Below are 22,761 nucleotides of genomic sequence, written 5' to 3' on the forward strand. Positions count from 1 at the left end.
TGTCATGCCTCTGTACTCCAGGTTACTGGGATTATAGGTGTGTGCTACCTATAATCTGAGCCTCTTCGGTTACTGGGATTATAGGTGTGTGCTACCATGCCTGGCTGTGCCTGTGCTCTTAACCACTAGTCACAAATAACAGACCTAGAGGCAGGGCTCTTTCTGTGAAGATGAGTTAGAGTCTATCAGTGCCAAATTTGCACAGAGATCAACTTGATTGAAATCTGAGAGGTTAGATTTGTCAACTCCTAGGATTTTTAAAAGTTTTTATTTATTTTTATTTTCTGTGTGTATGAGTGTTATGTCTGCATGTGTGTAACTGCACCCATGTAGTGCAATGCCTGTGGAGGACAGAAGAGGCTGTTGGATCCCCAGGCAGTAGAGTTAGGATGGTTGTTAGCTGTCATGTGGGTGCTGGAATTTGAACCCAGAGTTTTCTGCAAGAACAGCTGGTTGGTGCTCTTTTTTTTTTTTTTTTGGTCTTTTTTGAGACAAGGTTTCCCTGTAGCCACAGCTGGCCTGGATTCACTAATGGAGAACAGGCGGGCTTCACAGAGATCCACCGGCTTCTGCCTTCCGAGTGCTGGGATTAAAAGTGTGCGCCACCAAGCCCAACTAGGTGCTCTTAACTGCTGAGCCATCTCTAGCCCCAGGGACTTTTCTTTAGGAAGATATTTCAGTTGCATGTTGGGAGTGGAACCTCCTTAGACTGTTTTAATGTCTAAATGGAGTTCATCTGATAGCTGTCTTACTCTCATTCTGTCCTTGTTTTTTCTTAAACATGGAGTGCGTTAGGAATTTGCATGCTATTCTTGGGTGGGGCCCTGCTAATCTCTGTATTTTCCCAGTTTTACTATAAATGCTGCCGAATCCAGCTAACTTCTGGCCTTTTTTAGTTCCTCCAACACACACACTCTTTTCTATTTTCGAGCCCTTCCTCTCTGCTGACCTCCTTCCCTAGAATGTCCATCCTTTAGTTCTTCCTGTAACTGGCATCAGTTCATTCAGCTCTTGGCTTCATTATGACCTTTGATATATGACAATTTTATTTATTTTTTAATATTTTATTTATTTTTATTTTATGTGTATACATGTATTGCCTGCATGTAGGTAAGTGCACCTGTGTCATGCATGAACTGAGGTCTTCTACAAGAGCAACCAGTGTTCTTAACCACTGAGCCATCTCTCCAGCCCCCAGTATACGACAATTTATATAAAATGATCAACAGTTCCTTTGTTTTCTTTTAAAAAATTTTTGAGGTTTGGTCTCATGTAGCTCAGTCTGCTCTTAGGCCAGATCTCGCTGAGGATGACTTTAACCTTCCTCTGCCTCCCCACTGGTGCAGTGTGCCACACAACTCAGCTCTGCTGTTACTTTCTCTTGTTTTCTTGGAGGCATAGATCACAGTTTGGAACTGTGCGTTAATATGTTTATTGTCTCTACCATCTAGATGTATCTCCAGGAGGGTAGGATTTTTGTCAGTTTGGTTCATTTTTTTCTAACTGTCTCTAACCGTGAACACAGTAGATAAGAAGCAGATATTGCTTACATCTATCAGTGAGTGAACTTTTTTTTTTTTTGGTCTTTTTGAGACAGGGTCTCCCTGTAGCCCCAGCTGTCCTAGAACTCATTATGTAGACCAGGCTGGCCTTGAACTCACAGAGATCTGCCTGCCTCTGCCTCCTGAGTGCTGGGATTAAAGGCATGCATCACCATGCCCAGCTACATTTTCTATTTATGTAGATAATACTGTTTTTTTCTTCAAAAAAAGGATACTTTCTCTTACTAATGCAAACAGAGACACATTTGAAGACTGGAGCATGGTTTTGGTACTGTATTAGTTACTTTTCTGTTGCTTTGATAGAATATGACCAAAGGAGACTTAGGGGACAGTTTATATTTTGACTTCTGGTTTCAGAGTCCTGTCCTGGTAGGGAGGCAAAGGCAGCACGGCAGGCAGGGCAGTAGGAGCTGAACAGAGATCACATCTTTAGCCACAGGTGAAGCAGACAGTGACCTCTGAGTAGGGCCTATGAGCTCAAAGCTCATCCCCAGTGACACACTTCCTCTAGCATGGATATACCTCCTAAAGATTTCATTACCTCCCTATGGGGAACATTTCTTATTTAAAATATTTTATTTTATGTTTATGAGTGTATTGCCTGCATGTATATAAGTGCACTTGTGTTGTGCAGTGCCCACAGAGGTCAGAAGGGGGCAGTGGATCCTCTGGAACTGCAGTTACAGATGGTTGCTAGCTGCTATTGGATGCTGGGAATTGAATCTGAGTCCTCTGCTATAGCAGCCAGTGCTCTTAACCGCTGAGCCATCTCTCCAGCCCCCACATTTCTCATTTAAACAACCACAGATATACTAAAGGAAAAATCTCATTTGTAAATAGTAAGAAAAATTCTTGTGCCTTTGGTCACAGTGTGCCTCTGGATGTACAGATTTAAATCTATAGCAATATTGTAGTCTAAAATAATTCCATAATGTTAATAGAGTGTGGTTCCATAGTAGATCACATGCTTAGTATGCTTGAGGCCCTGAGCCAGTCCTCAGCACGAAAAAAATAATTCAGTGAAATAATTGCACATTCATATTTGTTTTCACAGGTGAGGATGTGTCTTCTGAAGTCGTAAGCCATGAGTCTAGCACTTAATGATCTGCTTATCTGCTGCCGGCAGCTGGAACACGATAGAGCTACAGAACGAAGGGTAGTGAATTACTCCAATTCAGGTTTTTCTTGAAACAAATATTTTAGATAACACTATGTTATTTTGTTCGTTTTTCATTTTCAGAAAGAAGTGGAGAAATTTAAGCGCTTGATTCAGGATCCTGAAACGGTTCACCATTTAGATCGGCATTCAGATTCCAAACAAGGAAAATATTTAAATTGGGATGCTGTTTTCAGGTATTTTATTTGAACTTTTTTACTTTCTTTATTTTTCTCTCTTTGATTAATTAATTTTTTGTCTTTTTGAGACAGGGTCTCCCTGTAGCCCCACCTGGCCGAAACTCACTATGTATACCAGGCTGGCCTCCAACTAACCCGCCTGCCTCCCAAGTGCTGGGATTAAAGGCACACACCACCATGCTTGGCTTTTATGATTTATTTTTATTTTATGTGTATGTGCTTGCCTGAATGTATGTAAGTGGACCCATGTTGCGCAGTGCCTGTAGAGACTAGAAGTAGGTGTTTGATCCCCTAGAGCTAGAACTTTTCTCTCATTTTTACTTCTGTGATGCTATGTTGTATCTTTAAAAATTTTGTTCATTGTATATTAAGTGTCTTGTATAGGAAGTGAAAAATTAACGTTATCTGAAAGCTAGTTTTTTGTTTTGTTTTGTTTTTGTTGAGCGCCCATAGTAGCATTGTGAGCTTCTGATGATAAAATGAGAATAAAATTAAGAGCTTTGTAGTCTGGACTTCATGTCGCACAAGTTAGACTTTGAAAAAGAGATTGTTTCATTTATCTGGGTCGCAGAACAAATAAATGTGGTTTAAATGATGTTGCTTGTGATGGCATTCAAGAGTTTTTGAAATGATAAACATTTAAGCATCAATGAGTATATGACCTTTTTTCTTGAAGATTTTTACAGAAATATATTCAAAAAGAAACAGAATGTCTGAGAACAGCAAAATCCAATGTATCAGTCTCAACACAAACCTCCAGACAGAAGAAGATGCAAGAGCTCAGCAGTTTGGTCAGATATTTCATCAAATGTGCAAATAAAAGTAAGCAACATATATTATACATAAGTGGTTTAGTAGTTTTCCATAGCATAACTTTGATCTCAATATGATAGCATAAAAATTAAGTGCCAAGTGTAATTTCTGGCACATATACTGAGTTTTAATAGTATAGGTTCAAAATTTGGAGGAATTTATAAGGCATAAAATGATAGAATCTCAGAAATGGGAAGATTAAAATGTATTGTTTCAACTCTCCCCATTTTTGGGGAGTCTTTTGTTTGTATGTCTTTAGCACTTAGGCAGAAGTATAAACTTACTGACTGAACATACAGTTTGAGGCTAAGCAGTTTTAAGAGTATTTAAGCCTGTCTTGGGCCGTCAAGATGACCCTTGTCACCAAACTGATGACCCAGGTTTGATCCCTGGTACTTACATGGTGGAAGTACAAAACCAGTTTTGCAAGTTGTCCTCTGACCTCCACGTGTTCACATAGCATATACACACATAATTGTAACTTAAAAATCAGGAAAATTGGGGCTGGAGAGATGGCTCAGGGGCTTAAGATCACTGGTTGTTCTTGCAGAAGACTCAGATTCGAATCCCAGCACCCACATGGCAGCTAACAACCATCTGTAACTCCAGTTCCAGGGGATCTGACATCCTCTTCTGTCCTCCATGGGCATTTGGCTGCCTGAGTGCATTGCACGACCCAGGTGCACTTGCATGCATACAGGCAATACATGTAATACATGCATACAGGTAAAATAAAAATAAAGCAAAAAAACAAAAAGTCAGGGAAATCGAGATGGTGGTAAAGATTTAGTAGGTTTTTAGTAGGTTTTTAGTGAGTATCTCAGATTGAGCCTAAAGAACAGTAATTTTGAAAAATGGGTACCTTTGAGATGTTATTTTATGTGGATAGATATACTATAGAAACTCAAGCAGAGACAAAAAGAAGCCACACTGAAATGCTCTGCCCTTGCCTTTGCTCCATGTTCTACCTTTATATTCAGTTAAACATTGTATGGTTGACTTAAAATGCTGGAATTTTAATTTGTACTTAGGTACTTACTGAGTGAATGACACAATATTACTTTTGTAGCCTACTGGAAACCTTGGTAGCTTATAATTTTGCCTCTTGGTGAAAAAAAATGCTTTTAGTTACAAAACTAATGGAGATGACATTTTAAAAATGTGCCGATAGTGGGTTGGGGATTTAGCTCAGTGACAGAATGCTTGCTACAGGCCCTGAAAAAAAATCTACCAGTATGTTGATTTACAAGAAAGTAAAATTATCAGTGCAAGAGCATTTAAATAGTTAAAAAGTCCTTTTTATTTGGATGCTAGCTATGAAGTTGGATTTTGTAACATAAAGTCCTTTAAACTTAAGGCAGAATCAGGGGCCTGTTATCATCTTGACTCACTTCAGTTTTCTGTTTATTTATTTTCATAAATTAAAGTTTTGTTAGCAATTTAAATATGTCGGAATTTTACCAGACACTCTTACTATTGCTACCAAAGTAGGATGAAGAAATAGACATTGAAAAACTAGTGGGTAAGGAAATAGCTAAGGAGAAACTGAAAGAAAGCAAATATGATTCATTCCTTTGTGTTTCTGGACAGACCATGGAGCCTAGAGAATAGAAAACCTAGTTACACAAAACAGTTCCATGAACTTTCTTAAAACCTGTAGACAACCCACCTACCTGTCCTTTTAGTTACTTTTTTTTTTTTTTTTTTGGTAGTTATGGGTATTGAACCCACGGTTTGCGCATGCTAGGCAGAGACTCTACCACTGAGTTGTACTCTTTGCTGAAAGAGACTGTTTTGTGGAAAAAAATCCAATTCATCACAATTTTTAAAGCGTTTTATAGGGGCTGGCTCAGCGGTTAAGAACATTGGCTGTTCTTGCAGAAGACCCAGGTTCAAATCCCAGCATCCACGTGGCAGCTAACAACTATCTGTACTCCAGTTTCAGGGGATCCGACAGTCTCGTCTGTCCTCTGCGGGCATTGCATGACACGGGTGCACTTACCTACATGCAGGCAATACATGCATACATATAAAGTAAAAAAATAATAAATATTTTTTTAAAAAATGAAAACATTTTGTAAATTTGGTATAGGAGGAGAGTATTTTGAGATAAAGGATGGAGAAAAATAAGATTTTATCCTAATATTAATTTATTTAGTTAACCCAACTTCATTTGGTATCTCCTGTTATTCGTGGGCTTTTTGTAGGAATATAAAAGAATTCTTAAAAATCTCATAATTTTCCTTCAAGAAATCTCAAATTTCCTTAAATATCTCATAATAAACTTATAGGTAGGAAACTCTTTTAAGAATATGAGAGAGATTTGCAGGGCATAATAGAAAAGGATCACATGGGTATACAATCACCACTAGACAGATGCCGAAAATTATAAACCATAAATAAAAGTGGTTTTGCCATACTGTCAGTGTTTATCATAGCATGATACTTCTGAATATAACTAGTCTTATTATTAAGAAAATGATGACCTAATATTTATTCATAATGAATTTTACTCATAAGTTAATTTCAAATTTAAGTCTGTATCGAAGAAACAATAATATTTTAGCTTTGACATCACTATAATTTGATGAAAATATGCCTTTACCTGGAATTATAGGTACGTATCACCATACTTGGCCAAAAATATTTTCCTAGTTGTTTTGAGACAGGGTCTCATGTAGCCCAAGTTGGTCTCAAACTTGGTATGTAAAGGATGAAACCTTCTTCCTGATCTTGCCTTTACCTCTGAAGTGCTAAGATTCATAGGCATGTACCACTACACCTAGCTTAAATTGTTTTTAAATGTAATTTTGTGACCTTCAAGGATACAAATAAAGTAGTACTGAAGTTTCAGAATCTTAAATCTTGTACTGTTAAAATGACAGTCTTATCTATTTATATGCCATCTGTATGCTGGGCATGGAAATAATTTTACTTTTCAGTGTAAGTAGAATATAATTAGAATAACTTCAGATTATTTTAATTATGTTTTATAGAAATTCCAAGAGACTTTGGGTGCTCTTAAGTCTAATGCCAGAAATTATGAGTATTAACTATAAAAGTTAATGTTTATTTTTGCTATGTATTTCTTCACTAGTTGGCAAAGTTTATCTCTAAAGGGGCCATATAGCACATGTTTTTATATATTTGGGCCGTATATTATTTGGCAGTTACTTAGTTCTTGTCATTTACAGTAGTAACTACATGAACATGACTGTGTCCCAATAAAACTTTATTTAAAAAATAGCCAATGAGTTGGATTTTACTCATGGGTTATAGAGTTTACCAGTTCCTGCTCTATTAGGAGTAAGTTAAGAGTACTTTCCCAAATGGAATCATTTAAAGAAGTTGCCACTCCAGGGATTCTTTAAGATTTGTATGTTGTTGTTTTCCATTTTATTTTAAAATAGGAGCACCCAGGCTAAAATGTCAAGAACTCTTGAATTATGTCGTGGATACAGTGAAAGATTCATCTAATGGTACTATTTATGGAGCTGATTGTAGCAACATACTCCTCAAAGACATTCTTTCAGTGAGAAAATACTGGTGTGAAATATCTCAGCAGCAGTGGCTAGGTATGTTTTGAAGGTTGTGAATTTTTTCCTTAGGAAATTTAAACAATATACTCTATTCTATGAATGACCTCACAGTTTAATATAACTTTATTACAGAATCTGATTTTTTTTAATTTTATTTTTTATTTTTATTTATTTATTTTGTCCTTTTGAGACAGGGTCTCCCTGTAGCCCCAGCTGTCCTAGAACTCACTATGTAGACCAGGCTGGCCTTGAACTCACAGAGATTCGCCTGCCTCTGACTCCCAAGTGCTGGGACTACAGGTGTGCTCCACGCCCGGACTATTATTTTTATTTTACGTGTATGCGTGTATTGCCTGCATTTGGTAAGTGCACCCATGTCTTACAATGCCCGCAGAGGTCAGAAGAGTCTGTCAGATCCTCTGGGACTGGAGTTATGGACAGTTGTTAGCTGCTATGTGGGTGCTGGGATGCAAATCCGGATCTTCTGCAAGAACAACCAGTGTTCTTAACTGCTGAACCATCTCTCTGATTCTTAATTTTCTATTCCTTCTCTTCCTGCTCCCCCTTTTCTTCCTCCTCCCCCTCCTACTTCCTCCTCTTCCTCTTCTCATCCATCATCATTATCCAGTTTGGGTCTTGAACTTTTAATCTTCCTGCCTCAGCCACCGTAGTGCCGGAATTGCAGTCATGCATCATCATCATCATTATCCTATTCTGGTTTATGTATGTATGTACATATGTATATATATAAATATGTATTTTTGTCTTTTTGAGACAGGATCTCTCTGTAGCCCCTGCTGGCCTAGAACTCACAATGTAGGCCAGGCTGGCCTTGAACTCACAGAGATCTGCCTGCTCTTGCTTCCCAAGTGCTAGAATTCAAGGTGTGTGCTACCATGCCCTGCTTCTAGTTTCTTTTTTTCTTTTTTCTTTTGATATTTATATTTTTAATTTTTGTGTATGAGTGTATTGCCTGCATGAGTGTAAATGCCCCTGTGTTGTACAGTGCCCGTGGAGGTCAGAAGAAGACGTTGGATCCCCGGAACTGGAGTTTACAGATGGTTGTTAGCCACCATGTGGGTGCTGGGAATTGAATCATGGTTCCCTGCAAGAGCAGGCAGTGCCTTAACAGCTGAGCCATCTCTGCAGCCCCCTGTACTGGTCTCGAACCTGCAGTTCTCCTGCCTTGGCCTCCCTAGTGCTGGAATTACAGGCATGTACTACCATGCTCAGTCTTAAATTTTTATTTATTATGTGCCTTCCAAATTACTAAATTACACATTTATTAGGTGCTTACTATTGGAACTGGAATTATAGACTTGAAAGATTCCTCCTCTGTTTTCAGCTATTCGACAGAAAAAAATCCACTTAACTAAAAATTACTGTGCCGTGTGATCTTTATGCTTGTGTTCAATGGGGAAGAACAGTGACACCTCATTTGAACCATGGATAAAGAAAGGAGAAAACCAAAAGAGAGAAATGTCAAAAAAGTTGAAAGCAAGAGTTGTAAGTTCAGAAGGATGTGGTGGGCATCTGTCTTGTCATAGAAAGGATAACGTACAAAAGTATCCATTGGATTAGGTAGCCTTAGCAGGTAACTGGCAAAGTAATGAAAATCAAATGAAATCACATATATTAGGATATAAACTATCCATTGAATTACTACACATGTAGAGTGGGTGTTAGAGAGGAATCTAGTATTGCCATTTTATTGCTGATAATGTTGAGAGCTCAGAAAGAAGGAAGTTATGGTCAGAGACTGAAATATTTTAGTTCATTGATTTGAATATTTCAAATCATTGACACCCATTTCAAAATGAGACACATAAATGAAAAAAACCATGAGTTACTTAGTGCCCCACTACTACATTATTCTTTCTTGTTTTAAGTGAATTAAAGGTCTTCTAAACTGTTGCATAAATGTCTTTTAAAATGACATTTTTAATTAAAAAGCAGTTTTAATTGTGTGTGTGTGTGTGTGTGTGTGTGTGTGTGTGTGTATGTATGGGTGCGTGTGTGCATGTGTGTGTGTTACAGGTGTGTTTGGAGGTCAGAAGACATCTTGCTTTTTGTTTTGAGACAGGGTCTCACTATATAGCCCCAGCTGACCTGGAACTCACAATGTAGACCAGCCTGGCCTCAAGATCCACCTGCCCCCGTCCCTTCCCCCCAGTGCTGGGAGTAAGGGCTGATTTTTTTCCTACACTAGATTTTCAAGAATATTTTGTATGGTGAATACCTTAGAAGGTGGAGATGACAACTTCCTACACAAAGGATGGATTTGTGTCTAGCCCATTGAATTGTAAAAAGACTAGTGATTTCATTTGGGTCAAATGTCTCCATGTGACTTTTGGGATTGGAGAACTGATGCAAAAGTGAAAGTCTTTACCTCTGTCATTGCTGTGAGATGTGATAACTTTCCTTTTTCTTTGAGCAAGATCTCTTGCGTTCTGCCAGCATTCATGAAACAGTTGTGCTGTTTATTTGTTAGGCTACCAGCTGAGTAAGATGTGAGGCTGTTCATAGTTTGCGGCCTATTCTGTACTTATTAAACTGCATTAATAACACTACGAACTGTGTGGACTTTCGACTTTGCCAAGGACTTTATTAGTACAGCTAAAGGAGCATAGGCTTAGAGAACTTAGGCTGCTTATATGAGGTCTGGCTGTTAAAACTGATGCTCTCACCACTGCTTATAGTCATTTCAATTTAAAGACATTATATAAAATATTGATGGGTTACTTTTTAAAATACAGAGTAATTTTTGCCTGTGGGGATTATAGAATATTTAAATTGAATTGTGGTATTGAACATATTTTATTTAAAAAAAATGGCTCAACTTTTTTTTTTTTAATTTTTAGAATTGTTCTCTGTGTACTTCAGGCTGTATCTCAAACCTTCACAAGACATTAATCGAGTTTTAGTGGCTAGAATAATTCATGCTGTCACCAGAGGGTGCTGTACACAGACTGATGGCTTAAATTCAAAGTGTTTTGATTTTTTTTCCACGGCTATTCAGTATGCAAGGTAATCTAATTTCTGTTCTATATTGTATTGAAAATTTGTAAGATTTTCTTGCCAAGACTGTTTTAAATTCAGTAAGTAAAAAATGCTCCCTTTTAGATAATGGTTATTTTTGTTTCTCAAATTTATGGTATATAATTTAATAATTTAATCAAGTATACACTATATAATGGTGAAGTCAGAATAGTTAATATTTGTTTGAATATTCAATTTCTTCTTAATATGTACTATATTATTTGATATTTCATTCCTCGTATGCAGCTTAACCTCTATTTTTCACCCTATTCAAAAAATTCTCAGAATGGATCAAAGATCTGAATGTATGAAACTTAAGGAAAACAGATGAAACACTTTAAGATATTGGTATTAGGGCCTGAGGAAATGGCTTGGAGGTATTAGTGAACACTTGCTGTACACACATCAGTACCAGAGTTCTGATCTTTAGTACCCAAATAAAAAACCAGGCGAGGCCATGGCCTCTGGGGAGCTTTGAAGGCAGAGACAGGTTAATCTTGCTGGCCACAGCCTTACCCCAAAAAACAAACTCCAGGTTCAGTGAAAGACCCTGTCTCAGGAGAATAAGGCAGAGAGCATGAGAGAAAGACGTGCTGCTGCTTTCTGGCCTCTGTATGTACACACCGCCCTAAATCCTTCTAAGAAGATACTGATATAGGCACTGGTTTTTTTTAAAATAAAATCTGCAAAGCACAAACAAAAACAAACCTAAATAAATGGAAGCTACAGAGCTTCTTTCTATACAGCAAGGAGATAAGGAATCTGCCTGCCATATGGGAGACGTGCTGCACTCTGTTGCTCTGACAAGATTACCATAGTACAGATAAGGACTTTTCGAAACTCAGTAACAAAGACCACATTGTTCAAAAATAATGGACTCATGTTGGGGCATATACTCAATGTTAGTCCAGTAATCTGGAGGCTATGAGTATGAGGGTTGTGAGTTCCTGGCAAGCCTGGTCTGCACAGTGAGAAAAAAGAAAAATAATTGTATAGCCAATGTATTTATGAAAAAATGCTCAATCTCATTAGTTATCACAGAAATGCAAGTCAAAATCATACTGAGATGAGGTAATTAGGTAACCTTAATTAGAAGAGCTATAACTAAAAATACAGAAATGGGAAATACTGGCACGGATTTTGGAAAAAGATAACTCTTGCTGTATTGGTAGGAATGTACAATACCGTTTTTTACACATAAAATAAAAATAAATGTTTAAAAAAAAAAAGAAGAAATCATTGACTCATAATAGAACTAGTATTTTCCTAAAGGATCAGGTTCAGTTCTCCCTGAATTCATCCTAATATATAGACCCCCTAAATGATGTTCTTAAATATGAATTCTTCTGCTTATTTGATGACAAGGAAAGTTAAATATCACTTAAGTAACTTCATCTTCTCCATTTTAAGGATAGATATATTGAGAACGAATCAGTATATTTTGAGAGCATTGATAGACATTTGTGTGGCATTTTCCAAATTACAGTATTAAACATTTTATAAATGATGGGTATTACAAATAAATCACATATATTTTTAAAGAGTAGTTTTGCAGCAGGGAGGACTAACAAGATTAGTCTCTTAGCTCCCCATAGGAACTAGTGTTCTAGTGTTGTTTAGTGATGTTTTCTTTTTTCTCTCTCCTAAAATGATGTTGAACCTAAGGATACTATTTCAGGAAGAACTGTTGGGTTTTTTTTCCTTAGCATGTTCCTGTATCACTGGGTAGACTTTGTTTTCTGTTGCAGACAAGAAAAGAGCTCTGCAGGCCTAAGTCATATCTTAGCAGCCCTTATCATTTTCCTCAAGACTTTGGCTGTCAACTCTCGAAAACGAATGTGTGAATTAGGAGAAGAAATTCTTCCTACTTTACTGTATATTTGGACTCAACATAGACTCAATGATTCCTTAAAAGAAGCAATAATTGAATTATTTCAACTGCAAATTTATATCCATCATCCACAAGGAGCCAAAACCAGTGAAAAAGGTATAGCAGAAATTTTTACTGTTTTAACTATACTTCCTTCATCAAAACATCACTGTTGTGTAAGAGAATGAAGTTTCTTTGCTTAATAATGTCATTAGAATGCTTTTCATGTATTTTAAGAATATCAATCAATGACAGTGAATTATATCATGCCTTTCCATTTGTTCAGTAAAGTGCCAAGTATTATGCTGAGAACATACATGAGACATTGCCTGTTCCCTGTACAATCTATTTATGCATCACTAGTACAGTATTAAGAGGTGACACAGGCTATAAGGCAGAAGAATTTGGAGAAAGCGGGAACTTGTTTAATTTCATATTGCTTCTTATTAGAAAATAAATAGACTGAAAACAGCCAATCCAGTTACTCGGTTTCCAAGGAAGTTACATTTTTCATGGATGTGTGAGGTTGAATGGGACAGACTCATCGTTACTCCAGGCTCATTTTCTGGAACAACACAGAAATGAGTCTCTTGTCTTCCCTGATTGTTTTGCATTTGTCTTTACCAAGAGCATTGTTCAGATGATTTAGCCCTCTTCATTATATCATTCAATTCATTGGGTGGCAACCTAGCTAAATGAGCTCCTGGATGGTCTGTCTGTGATTGACTTTGGGCTTGCACTAGTCTTTGGACTATTGCCTCATGGTTAGTAATGATGGCTTTGCACAGATAGCCTACTGCATAGGGTGGCAGTACTGTTGTCGCTACTTTCTATTAAAATAACTTCTGTATTGTTACCAGAATTTCCTTATATATAAATTTAGATAGGCGTATAGCCCTTGAAAGTACTATAAATCAAAAGGATTATGACTTCTCAGTATTCATCTTTTACTCAGCTCTCACCAAGAGAAGATCAGGCTTATTAAGAGACAATATAACATGTTTAAGAATATAGTTAATTGCATATTTAGAGCAAATTGAAAATTTGTTAGGCTAATGAGGCTGCCAGAAAAAAAATTTCATGTTCTTTCAGTGTATAATAATTTATTTTTACTGTGTGAATTAATACCTCTATTTTTTTCTGCACTGATCAGACAGTTAGAGTATTGTTGGCCAGACCCTGTAGACTCTGCTTTTTAAGAGGGACATAAGTTGACTGGAAAGATGACTAGGGTGGTAAAATAGCCACCATAAATGGATACCATCATTTATGTAGTAGTTGACAAAACTAGAAATGTTTTTATCCTAAAAGAAATTTTTTTTTAATTATGTCCATGTAAGTGCAAGTGCTGACAGGTGTCAGATCCCCCTGGAGCTGAAGTTATAGGCAGTTGTGGGTGTCCTATATTACTTACTTTTCTGTCGCTGAGATAAAACACTGACCAAGAACAACTTAGGGGTGAAAGGGTTTGTTTGATTTGTACATCCACTTCATAGTCCATCTCTGAAGGAAGTCAGGCAGGAACTCAAGGCCAGAACCTGGAGGTAGGAACTAAGCAGATACCATGGAGCAGGGCTGGACTGACTTGCTCCTCTGACCTGTGATCGGCCTGCTTTCTTATACAATCCAGAACCACCTGCTCAGGGGTGGCACCACCCACAGTGGGCTGGGCCCTCTCACATCATTCAACTCCAGAAAATGCCTCACAGACATGGCCACAGGCCAGTTTGATAGATGAAATGCCCCAGTTGAGGTTCCCTTTTCTCGGTTGTGTTTAGTTGATTTCTGAAGCCAACCACAGCACTGCCCATCATGGGTACAAGGAACCAAATTTGTGTCCTATACAGTTCTTAACTGTTGAGCCAGCTTTCCAGCCCCCATGCTTTTTTTTCTCTTAACAATGAAAAACACAAAGCTGTTTTCTCATGTTAAAAAAGGAACATACAATTTTGTTTTCTTATGGGAGATAATAAAAATTTAGATAAGGATGTGAGGAAATTTGTAACAAATACAGTTGCCTGATTGTGAAGAGAACACCATTAGGAAGTAGAGTTTGTCAATCATAATGTCAGAAGAGGCATTAATACCAAATAGAAGGTTTGACTGGACATCTTCTAATGTTGATGTACCTTGACAGTTTGAATGGGTTTGGGAGTTGGCAGTGCAGATGGAGTTTGTATATAAATACATTGTCTGTTTGGATTACAGGTGCTTATGAATCAACAAAATGGAAAAGTATCTTATACAACTTATATGACCTGCTGGTGAATGAGTTAAGTCATATAGGAAGTAGAGGAAAATATTCTTCAGGATCTCGTAATATTGCTGTCAAGGAAAATTTGATTGCCCTAATGGCAGATATTTGTCACCAGGTATAGTAGCTGTTGTCATGTTTGGAAATTCTTGTTAATTTTCTTCTTTGTTGGGCATTTGAAACTTGTGTTACCTCAAGAAGCCTATGAAATCACTGTAACAGTTGCTTTAAAAATATGCATAAATTGAATTTTCTTTTTAATTGAAAGATACCTCTTACGTGCATGTGTTCAAAAGTAATAAGTTTTTTATTCTTAAAAGATTGTCTATAGGTAAAGGGCTAGAGAGATGGCTCAGCGTTTAAGAACACTGGTTGTTCTTGCAGAAACCCAGGTTCAAATCCCAGCTCCTACATGGCAGCTAACAACTGTTTGTAACTCCAGTTCCAGGGTATTCGACACCTTCTTCTATCCTCCACAGGCATTGCATGATGCGGGTGTGCTTACCTACATCCAGGCAATACATGCATACACATAAAATAAAAATAATAAAATGTTTATTTAAAAAAAAAAAAGATTCTCTATAGGTAAAAAGATGACCCTAACCTAATTTTTAAAATTAGAATTCATAGGCTGGGAGTGGTGGTTCACACCTTTAATGCTAGCATTTATGAGGTAGAGCCAGGTGGATCTCTGTGAGTTCAAGGCCAGCCTGGTTTACATTGTGAGTTCCAGGCCAGCTGGGGCTACAGGGGGACCCTGTCTCAAAAAGACAAAAAAAGAAAAGAAAAGAAAAAAGAATATAGCATAAAATTTGTTAGCATTTTACAGTTCATTGGTTTGTTCTAAAACTACAATCACTATCTAATTTCAAAGGCTTTCTTTCATCCCAGTAGGAAACTTCAGCCCTATTAGCATTGTTTCAATTATTTGTTTTCCTTAGCCTCTAGTAACCCACCACTAATCTGTTTCTAATGTCTGTGTAATGATTTGCCCGTTTTGGATATTTCATAGAAATAGAATCATGCATATGTGGTCCTTTGTGCCTTTTCCTTCACTTAATGTAGTATATCAGTGATTCCTAAGTATCAGTAATGGCCTCTTATTTCTTATAAAACTTCTCACCCAAAGATTTGCTTAATATTCCAGGTGATAGTTTTGCTGTCTTAAACATTAATCGTAAATTTAAATTTACATTTTAATCCCTTTGGAAATACAGGTTTTTGCACTTTTAGATTTCTTTGTAATTTTAGTAAATGTTCCCAGGAAATAAAACCTGATGCTTTACATGCTAATATTTGCTTTCTAAGATGTCATTACTGTCATACAAAATTTTTAACTCTTAGTATATTTGTATATTTCTATAACTTACTCTTCCATATGAGTTCTCTGTATTTTCCTGTGACAAGAATTTTTTTCACTAATTATCTACTATAAAATTAATACAGCAGTAAAATGTAGGTTTACTTTTATTTTTCAGCTTTTTAATGAAGATAACCAGTCCGTGGAGACTTCTCAGTCCTCTGCTATAACACAGCGAGAATCTACCGATTACAGTGTGCCTTGCAAGAGAAGGAAAATAGAACTAGGCTGGGAAGTAATAAAAGATTATCTTCAGAAATCACAGAATGATTTTGATCTTGTGCCTTGGTAAAATGCCTTTCTCATTCAATGTCATTTTAATAATATTTTGGCTCTAGAAAACCTTCAGCAGCCTAATTTTATCTCATTGGCCAGAACTGTCATTTGTTCACTCCCAAACCACTTAGCAGCAAAGTGGCAGGTGATTGCCATGCTATACTGAGAAAATTATTAATACTTATTTGCTAATGCTTTGCACAGAGCTGCCTTTCAGCTGACATAGGTGCAGCAGGGAAAACTGAGTCTTGTAGGAGGAGCCAGCAATTTCTGCCTTAGGAATACCTCCACAGCAAGAGATTTTCAGTTGTATAGCTCCTTTATGTAGAATTAGTTTAGCAGGGAATTAAAGATTGCCTTTAGGAATCAGGATAGTTCTGACTTTTTGCCGTGATAACAGTTTTTTCTTCCTTACTATCTCCTTTATTCTCCATTACATATATTTAAACATTTAAATTAAATTCAGAACTCTTTTGGAATCACAGAATATTAGATCTGATAAGGATCATTAGACTATATCTAGTTTAGCCTGTTTGCTTTGCTAAAAAAGGACTAAACAGCCAGGCATGGTGGCACAGGCCTGTAGTTCAAGCACTTGGGAGGCAGAGGCAGGCAGATCTCTGTTGAGTTCAAGGCCAGCCTGGTCTACATAGTGAGTTCCAGGACAGCTGGGGCTACAGGGAGACCCTGATTAAAAAAGACAAAAAAAAAGGACTAAATATAGAAATGTTAAGCAACATCCCTGAGATGTTTAGTAATTATTTCTTTTTTGGTGTTTTCCATGTTGCTGGGATATTTAGGTATAATGGAATTGTAGAGGGAAGCGCTCTAAATTTTGTTACTTAATACTTAAGCTTTTGTTTTATATTTTTGATGGTTCTACCTCAGGTTCTTAATTTTCCCATTTAGCGAAAGTTATTTATTGAGCAGCTTTTATAGACAAAGCTTTAGACATACAGCAGTAACACAGGATTCATATTCTTAAATAGCACACAGTCTAGAGATTTCACAGCGTTTCACAGTGCATTTTGTTGAAGTAGTGAATTGGTGTCGAAGAATAACGGTTTTTAGATGTTATTTTCCTATTGCAGAAAGTGACAGATCAAGAATCTTTTTTTAAAGTTTTTGTGTAAAGGACATAGCTTATCTAGCTAGCCAGAAAGTTATACTTCCTGCCATCTTAGGACCTAGTAAATTCTAACAGCTAGTTTATTTTGAAAACATTATGGAAAATAGTACAGGTAAATGCTTAGTTAGGATATGTAAAGGTTTAATGTATGTATATTTATTTTCTTTTAGGTTGTTAATGGGATTAAAAAAAATTTTTTTTCTTTTAGGCTACAGATTACAGCCCAGTTAATATCAAAGTATCCTTCTAGTTTACCTAATTGTGAGCTGTCTCCATTACTGTTGATACTGTACCAGCTTCTACCTCAACAGCGACGTGGGGAACGCACACCATATGTGTTACGATGCCTTATGGAAATTGCTGTGTGTCAAGGCAAGAAATCAAGCCTAGAAAGCTCTCAAAAGTCAGATTTATTAAAACTCTGGCTTAAAATTTGGTCTGTTACCTTTTGTGGTATAAGTTCTGAACAAATACAAACTGAAAACTTTGGTTTACTTCGGGCCATTATTCAAGGTAGTTTAGTGGAACTTGACAGAGAATTCTGGAAGTTATTTACTGGCACAGCCTGTAAACCTTCAAGGTAGGTTGTTTTGTATCAGATTTTGCAGATGCGTGCACGTACGTGTTCACACATACATCTTTGATCATTTTCATAATTTGTTACTTCAGTTAAAGGTGTAGGCCGGGCATGGTGGCACACGCCTTTAATCCCAGCACTCGGGAGAGAGAGGCAGGCGGATCTCTGTGAGTTCAAGGCCAGCTTGGTCTACATAGTGAGTTCTAGGACAGTTGGGGCTACAGGGAGACTGTGTCTCAAAAAGACAAAAAAAAGAAAAAAGTAGTAAATTTAACCCAAGCGTGGTAATGCATGCCTTTAATTCCAGTACTTGGGGGGCAAAGGAAGTTAGATCTCTGTGAGTTTGAGGCCAGTCTGGTCAATATAGCAAGTTCTAGGCAAGTCAGGACTACATAGTGAGACCCTGTCTCAAAAAAGGAAAAAAATCTGAGTACAAATGCTTGACCGGATGGGGCTGAACATGTATGGTGGAATACATGAGGTCTGGTTGGGGGGGCATGGAAGGGAGAGGAGTCTAAATTTGATTAAGAACCTGTTGAATGAAACATATAAAAGCTCATTTAAAAAACATTAAAAGAAAAAAGGTATAATTCTAATTTTGTTGTTTGGCCAAAAATAATGAATTCCTAAATATAATAAATTCAATTTCTAATATGGAGAGATTTTTATTAAGGCCAGTTTTCTTTAAAGGATTATAAACTACATTTCTTTTAATTTGTAATTATTCAGTATTCATAGACCCTGGTTTTGTAGTTCTGTGTATTGTTATTGGATGAAAATTTTTAATCTCAAATGTAACCTTTCTAACTTTTGTTGACAAAATACATGTGTCTCATATTGTCCTGAGCATACTTTGCTTTTAACAGTTGTCTTGGTGTTTTTTAATTTATTTATTTTAGTTCTTCAATTTCCTGTCTTACTTTGGCCCTGACCACCTGTGTAGTTCCAGACACAAAAAAAATGGAAACAGAGCAAAATACATGTGAAGTAAATAGAAGTTTTTCTTTAAAGGAATCAATAATGAGATGGCTTTTGTTCTATCAGTTAGAGGCTGACCTAGAAGACAGTACAGAATTGCCTCCAGTTCTTCAGAGGTAATTGCAGTTCATTTAGCGTATGTTGTTTGTCTCATCTTTGTAAGATTCCCTCCACATACTTGTTACCAGATACTTTAGTTAAGAATCATAAGACAGAATTTCCTAGCATTAGCCCTAAAATATTAAACAGTAATTTGTGACTTTGAACCTGGATCATTTCTGAAATAAGAGGTTATTTCACTCTGGGATATAGGGGGATGTTCATGAAGGATACATATGTTTGTGTGTGTGTGTTACTTTGTATAGTTTTTCTTTCTAAAGACTTAACAGATATTATATGTATATAGTATATATATATATATATATAAATTATACACATTCATAGGATACCACATAATATTTTGATGAATACATATTGTATAATGTTTAAACCAGAGTAAACAGATCTTCTCAGATAATTGTTTATGGTGAACACATTCAAACTCCGCCTTCTTTAAAAAATATAGTAGCTGGATGTGGTGGTGCACGCCTTTGATCCCAGCCCTCGGGAGGCAGAGGCAAGTGGATCTCTGTGAGTTCAAGGCCAGCCTGGTCTACATAGTGAGTTCCAAGACAGCTGGGGCTACAGGGAGACCCTGTCTCAAAAAGACCAAAACAAAACCAAACATATATATATAGTAAATTATCATGATCACCTGCTCCATAGTAGGATACAAGATGATCTTTCTCACTTGCTAACCTTTCTCAGTGCATAGGATTCCCTAGGAAGTTGGGTGTTTCTTAGTGAGTTGCAGTAAATCAGTCCATTATCTGACCTTAATCATAATAAGAGTATGTTCTGGGTGAATTTGTTGAAAGAATAGGATAGGACTTAAGCCCTTGATTGGGTCCATTTAGCCCTTCTACAGGTGGAAATTGGAACTTAGTGACAGAAAGACAGAATTTACTGCTTTTGCTTTAATTGAATATATTTTGTCCTAGAAGTGATATTTTTTAAATTATAAATCTTGGGGCTGGAGAGATGGCTCAGCAGTTAAGAGCACTTGCTGCTCTTCCAGAGGACCCTGGTTTGATTTCCAGCACCCACATGGCAGCTAACAACTGACCATAACTTCTGTTCCAGGAAATCTGACGTGCTTTTTTGGCCACTGTGGGCATTGCATACATGTGGTGTGCTTACATACATGCAGGTAAAACACATGCACACATAAGATAAAAGTAATAAGAAAAATGCAAATCTGCTTCCTAGCAGCATAGGAAATGGCAGTAGCATAGTGTGTGTCCTCTGTAAGGTCTTGTTCAGATACTAGGAGATTCAGGCTAAATGAAAGTAACTTTAATTTGAGATGCAAATTTTGTAGGGCATAATTTATAACTACATGTAGATGTTTAAGATTTTTTAAATGAGAGCTGGTCTTTTTAGTGAAACTTTTCATTTTTCCTTATAGTTATTTTCCTCATCTTGGAGTGGAGAAAATTCTTGTGAGTCTCATTATGAAAAACTCTAAAGCTGCAATGAATTTTTTCCAAAGTGTGCCAGAATGGTATGTTATATAAGAAAACTTATTATATTTTAAGAGATAGTGGTAATTGCAGTGATGATTTTAGCAGTGTGGTAGAACATCTTAATAGTAGTTAAGATCTAATTGGTCAGGTAAAAATCACTACTGTTGTTAACCAGTTTGTAACCAGATATTTACTTAGCCAACTGCCTTATCAATTATGGGATTCACTAGTGAAAACAGACTCAAGTAGAAAGGTTTTTGGCTGTGCTGGGTTTATTAGAGTTGGTCTCTGTGAACAAACAATCTGTAATGACTGAATATTTGTATTAAAGATTTCTGTAGCTGCCTTGGACTTGAATCCATGTAGTGTTTATAGTGTGAAGTCAGTTACTTGTTGATGTTTCCTACTGTATCAGTGAAATACGTATTGTCACATTAGTTGTTCTTCCCAGGAATTTCTCACTAAAATGGATTTTTTTTTCAGTATTTCAATAAATATTGATATGCCCAGCCTGTTAACTTTAAAAATAAAAATCACTACCAGCTGGGCGTGGTGACGCACACCTTTGGTTTTTTTTGGGGGGAGGGTTCTTTTTGAGACAGGGTCTCCCTGTAGCCCCAGCTGGCCTGGAACTCACTTTGTAGACCAGCCTGGGATTAAAGGTGTGCGCCAACACGCCTGGCTTGGCATACGCCTTTGGTCCTAGCACAGAGGCAGGTGGATCTCTCTGAGTTCCAGGCCAGCTGAGGATATAGAGAGACCCTGTCTCAGAAAGATTAAAAAAAAAATCACTACCATTAGGCTGGGAAAAGTTTCTTATTAATCAGTGATTATAATCTCTGCTCTATAACCTTAGATTAAGGTTATGATATTTTTGTTTTATGATAACATGGCAAATGTCAGTGGAAAAAATTGAACAGGTATGATGGAAAATTAGGAACATAAAATTTTTGTGAAAGTGGGCCAGGTGTAGTGGTGCCTGCCTTTAATCCTAGCACTTTGGGAGGCAGAGGCAGGTGAATCTCTTGAGTTTGAGGCCAGCCTTGTCTGAGGCCAGACTAGTATGCATGGCAAGTTCCAGGCCAGCTGGGTCAACATCGTGAGACTATCTCAGAAACAAAAAACAAAACAAAAGGGTTGGCATGTTGACTCATGGCATAAAGATACTTGTTGCTGAGCCTCATGGCCTGAATTTGATTGCCTTGGACCCACAGGGTAGAAGGAGAAAACTAATTCCTATAAATTTGTCCTCTGACTTCCACATATTTACCTGATATTCGTGGATCCACAAACAACAATGAATGAATGAATGAATGAACGAACAAATGAACGGAATGAGAACAACAAAAACTAATGAGAGTTGAATATAATGATAAACTTTTAGTCCTAGCACTGAGAGCCCCAGGCAGGAGGATCTTTTGACTTCAGAAGTCTGAAACCATTCTGGGCTACGTAACTAAAACCAATCTCAAAAAACAAAGCCTAATTATTACTAAAGTAAAAGTAAATCTAAGATTTGTCCTTAGTGACTCAGAGACTTAAGTTTGTTACTGTGACTGAAAATAACCCAGTGGTATGAAGAAAACTGATGTCTCTCTTTGAAGGCATAAAATGAGGGGCTGGGGAGATGGCTCAGAAGTAAAGAATGCTTTCTGAGGTTCCAGAGCACCAGAGTTCAGTTCCCAGTATCCATGACCCCAGCTCCAGGAGATTGAATGCTTTCTTCTCGCCTCTGTGAGCACTCATATACATGTGGCATACACTCACACGGAGACATGCATTTGCACATAATTTAAGAAAACTTTTTAAAGCCATAAAATGTAGGCTGGGCATGGTGGCACACATTTTTAATCTCCACTCGAGAGGTAGTGCGAGGTGGATCTATATGAGTTCTCCAGCTTGGTCTATGTAGCAAGTTCCAGGCCAGCCAGCACTACATAGTGAGACCCTGTCTCAAAAAACAAAGACAATCATATAATGAAATAAAAATCCCATATTTTGAAAATCAAAGACACAGCAAAGGCAGTGTTGGGGCTGGAGAGATGACTCAGTGGCTAAGAGCACTGGCTGCTCTTGAAGAGGACCCAATTTGCTCGCTAGCACCCAGGTGGCAGCTATAGCTGTTGGTAACTCCAGTTCCAGGGATTTTGATGCCCTCTTCTGACCTTCTTGGACATTGCATAATATGGGTGCACTTACATACATGCAGGTAATACATTTATATATATAAAATTAAAATAACAATATTTAGAGAAGAGGCAGTGTTTTCAGTAGTTACTGTCAGTTATCTGATGTCAGTGTGTTTTTAAATGTTTCTCTGAATTTGCCTTTGAAATAGTAACTTGTATATATTTTTGTCAGTAAAATTTGCTACTGAATTAATGAAATTTGATAGAATTAGCTATCAAAGACAAGCAACACTTAACAAAATAATAAATTAATC

The 22,761-nt window shown here is 37.1% G+C and overlaps 1 protein-coding gene across 6 annotated transcripts in view; it reads left to right on the forward strand.

Annotated features, from left to right (window-relative positions):
• Atm (ATM serine/threonine kinase) overlaps positions 1 to 22,761 on the forward strand; it is a 131,776-nt gene that overhangs the window by 1,733 nt on the left and 107,282 nt on the right. For 5 of the 6 annotated variants that reach the window (XR_003848956.1, XR_003848957.1, XM_029561896.1 and 2 more), the window contains exons 3-13: positions 2,617 to 2,718; positions 2,803 to 2,915; positions 3,595 to 3,740; positions 7,142 to 7,306; positions 10,132 to 10,297; positions 12,058 to 12,296; positions 14,388 to 14,551; positions 15,912 to 16,081; positions 17,407 to 17,778; positions 18,675 to 18,869; positions 20,261 to 20,356. Coding sequence is in view for 4 of the 6 variants with exons in the window: in XM_029561896.1 (XP_029417756.1) it covers positions 2,647 to 2,718; positions 2,803 to 2,915; positions 3,595 to 3,740; positions 7,142 to 7,306; positions 10,132 to 10,297; positions 12,058 to 12,296; positions 14,388 to 14,551; positions 15,912 to 16,081; positions 17,407 to 17,778; positions 18,675 to 18,869; positions 20,261 to 20,356 (1,898 nt within the window). In the remaining 2 variants the exon portion in view is untranslated. Of the gene's footprint in view, positions 1 to 2,616; positions 2,719 to 2,802; positions 2,916 to 3,594; positions 3,741 to 7,141; positions 7,307 to 10,131; positions 10,298 to 12,057; positions 12,297 to 14,387; positions 14,552 to 15,911; positions 16,082 to 17,406; positions 17,779 to 18,674; positions 18,870 to 20,260; positions 20,357 to 22,761 lie in introns of those variants that run through there. The other variant, XM_029561898.1, reaches the window with a different exon arrangement.

The sequence above is a fragment of the Nannospalax galili genome, unplaced genomic scaffold, assembly GCF_000622305.1.
Source record: "Nannospalax galili isolate Female #2095 unplaced genomic scaffold, S.galili_v1.0 scaffold854, whole genome shotgun sequence".
Lineage (NCBI taxonomy): Eukaryota > Metazoa > Chordata > Mammalia > Rodentia > Spalacidae > Nannospalax > Nannospalax galili.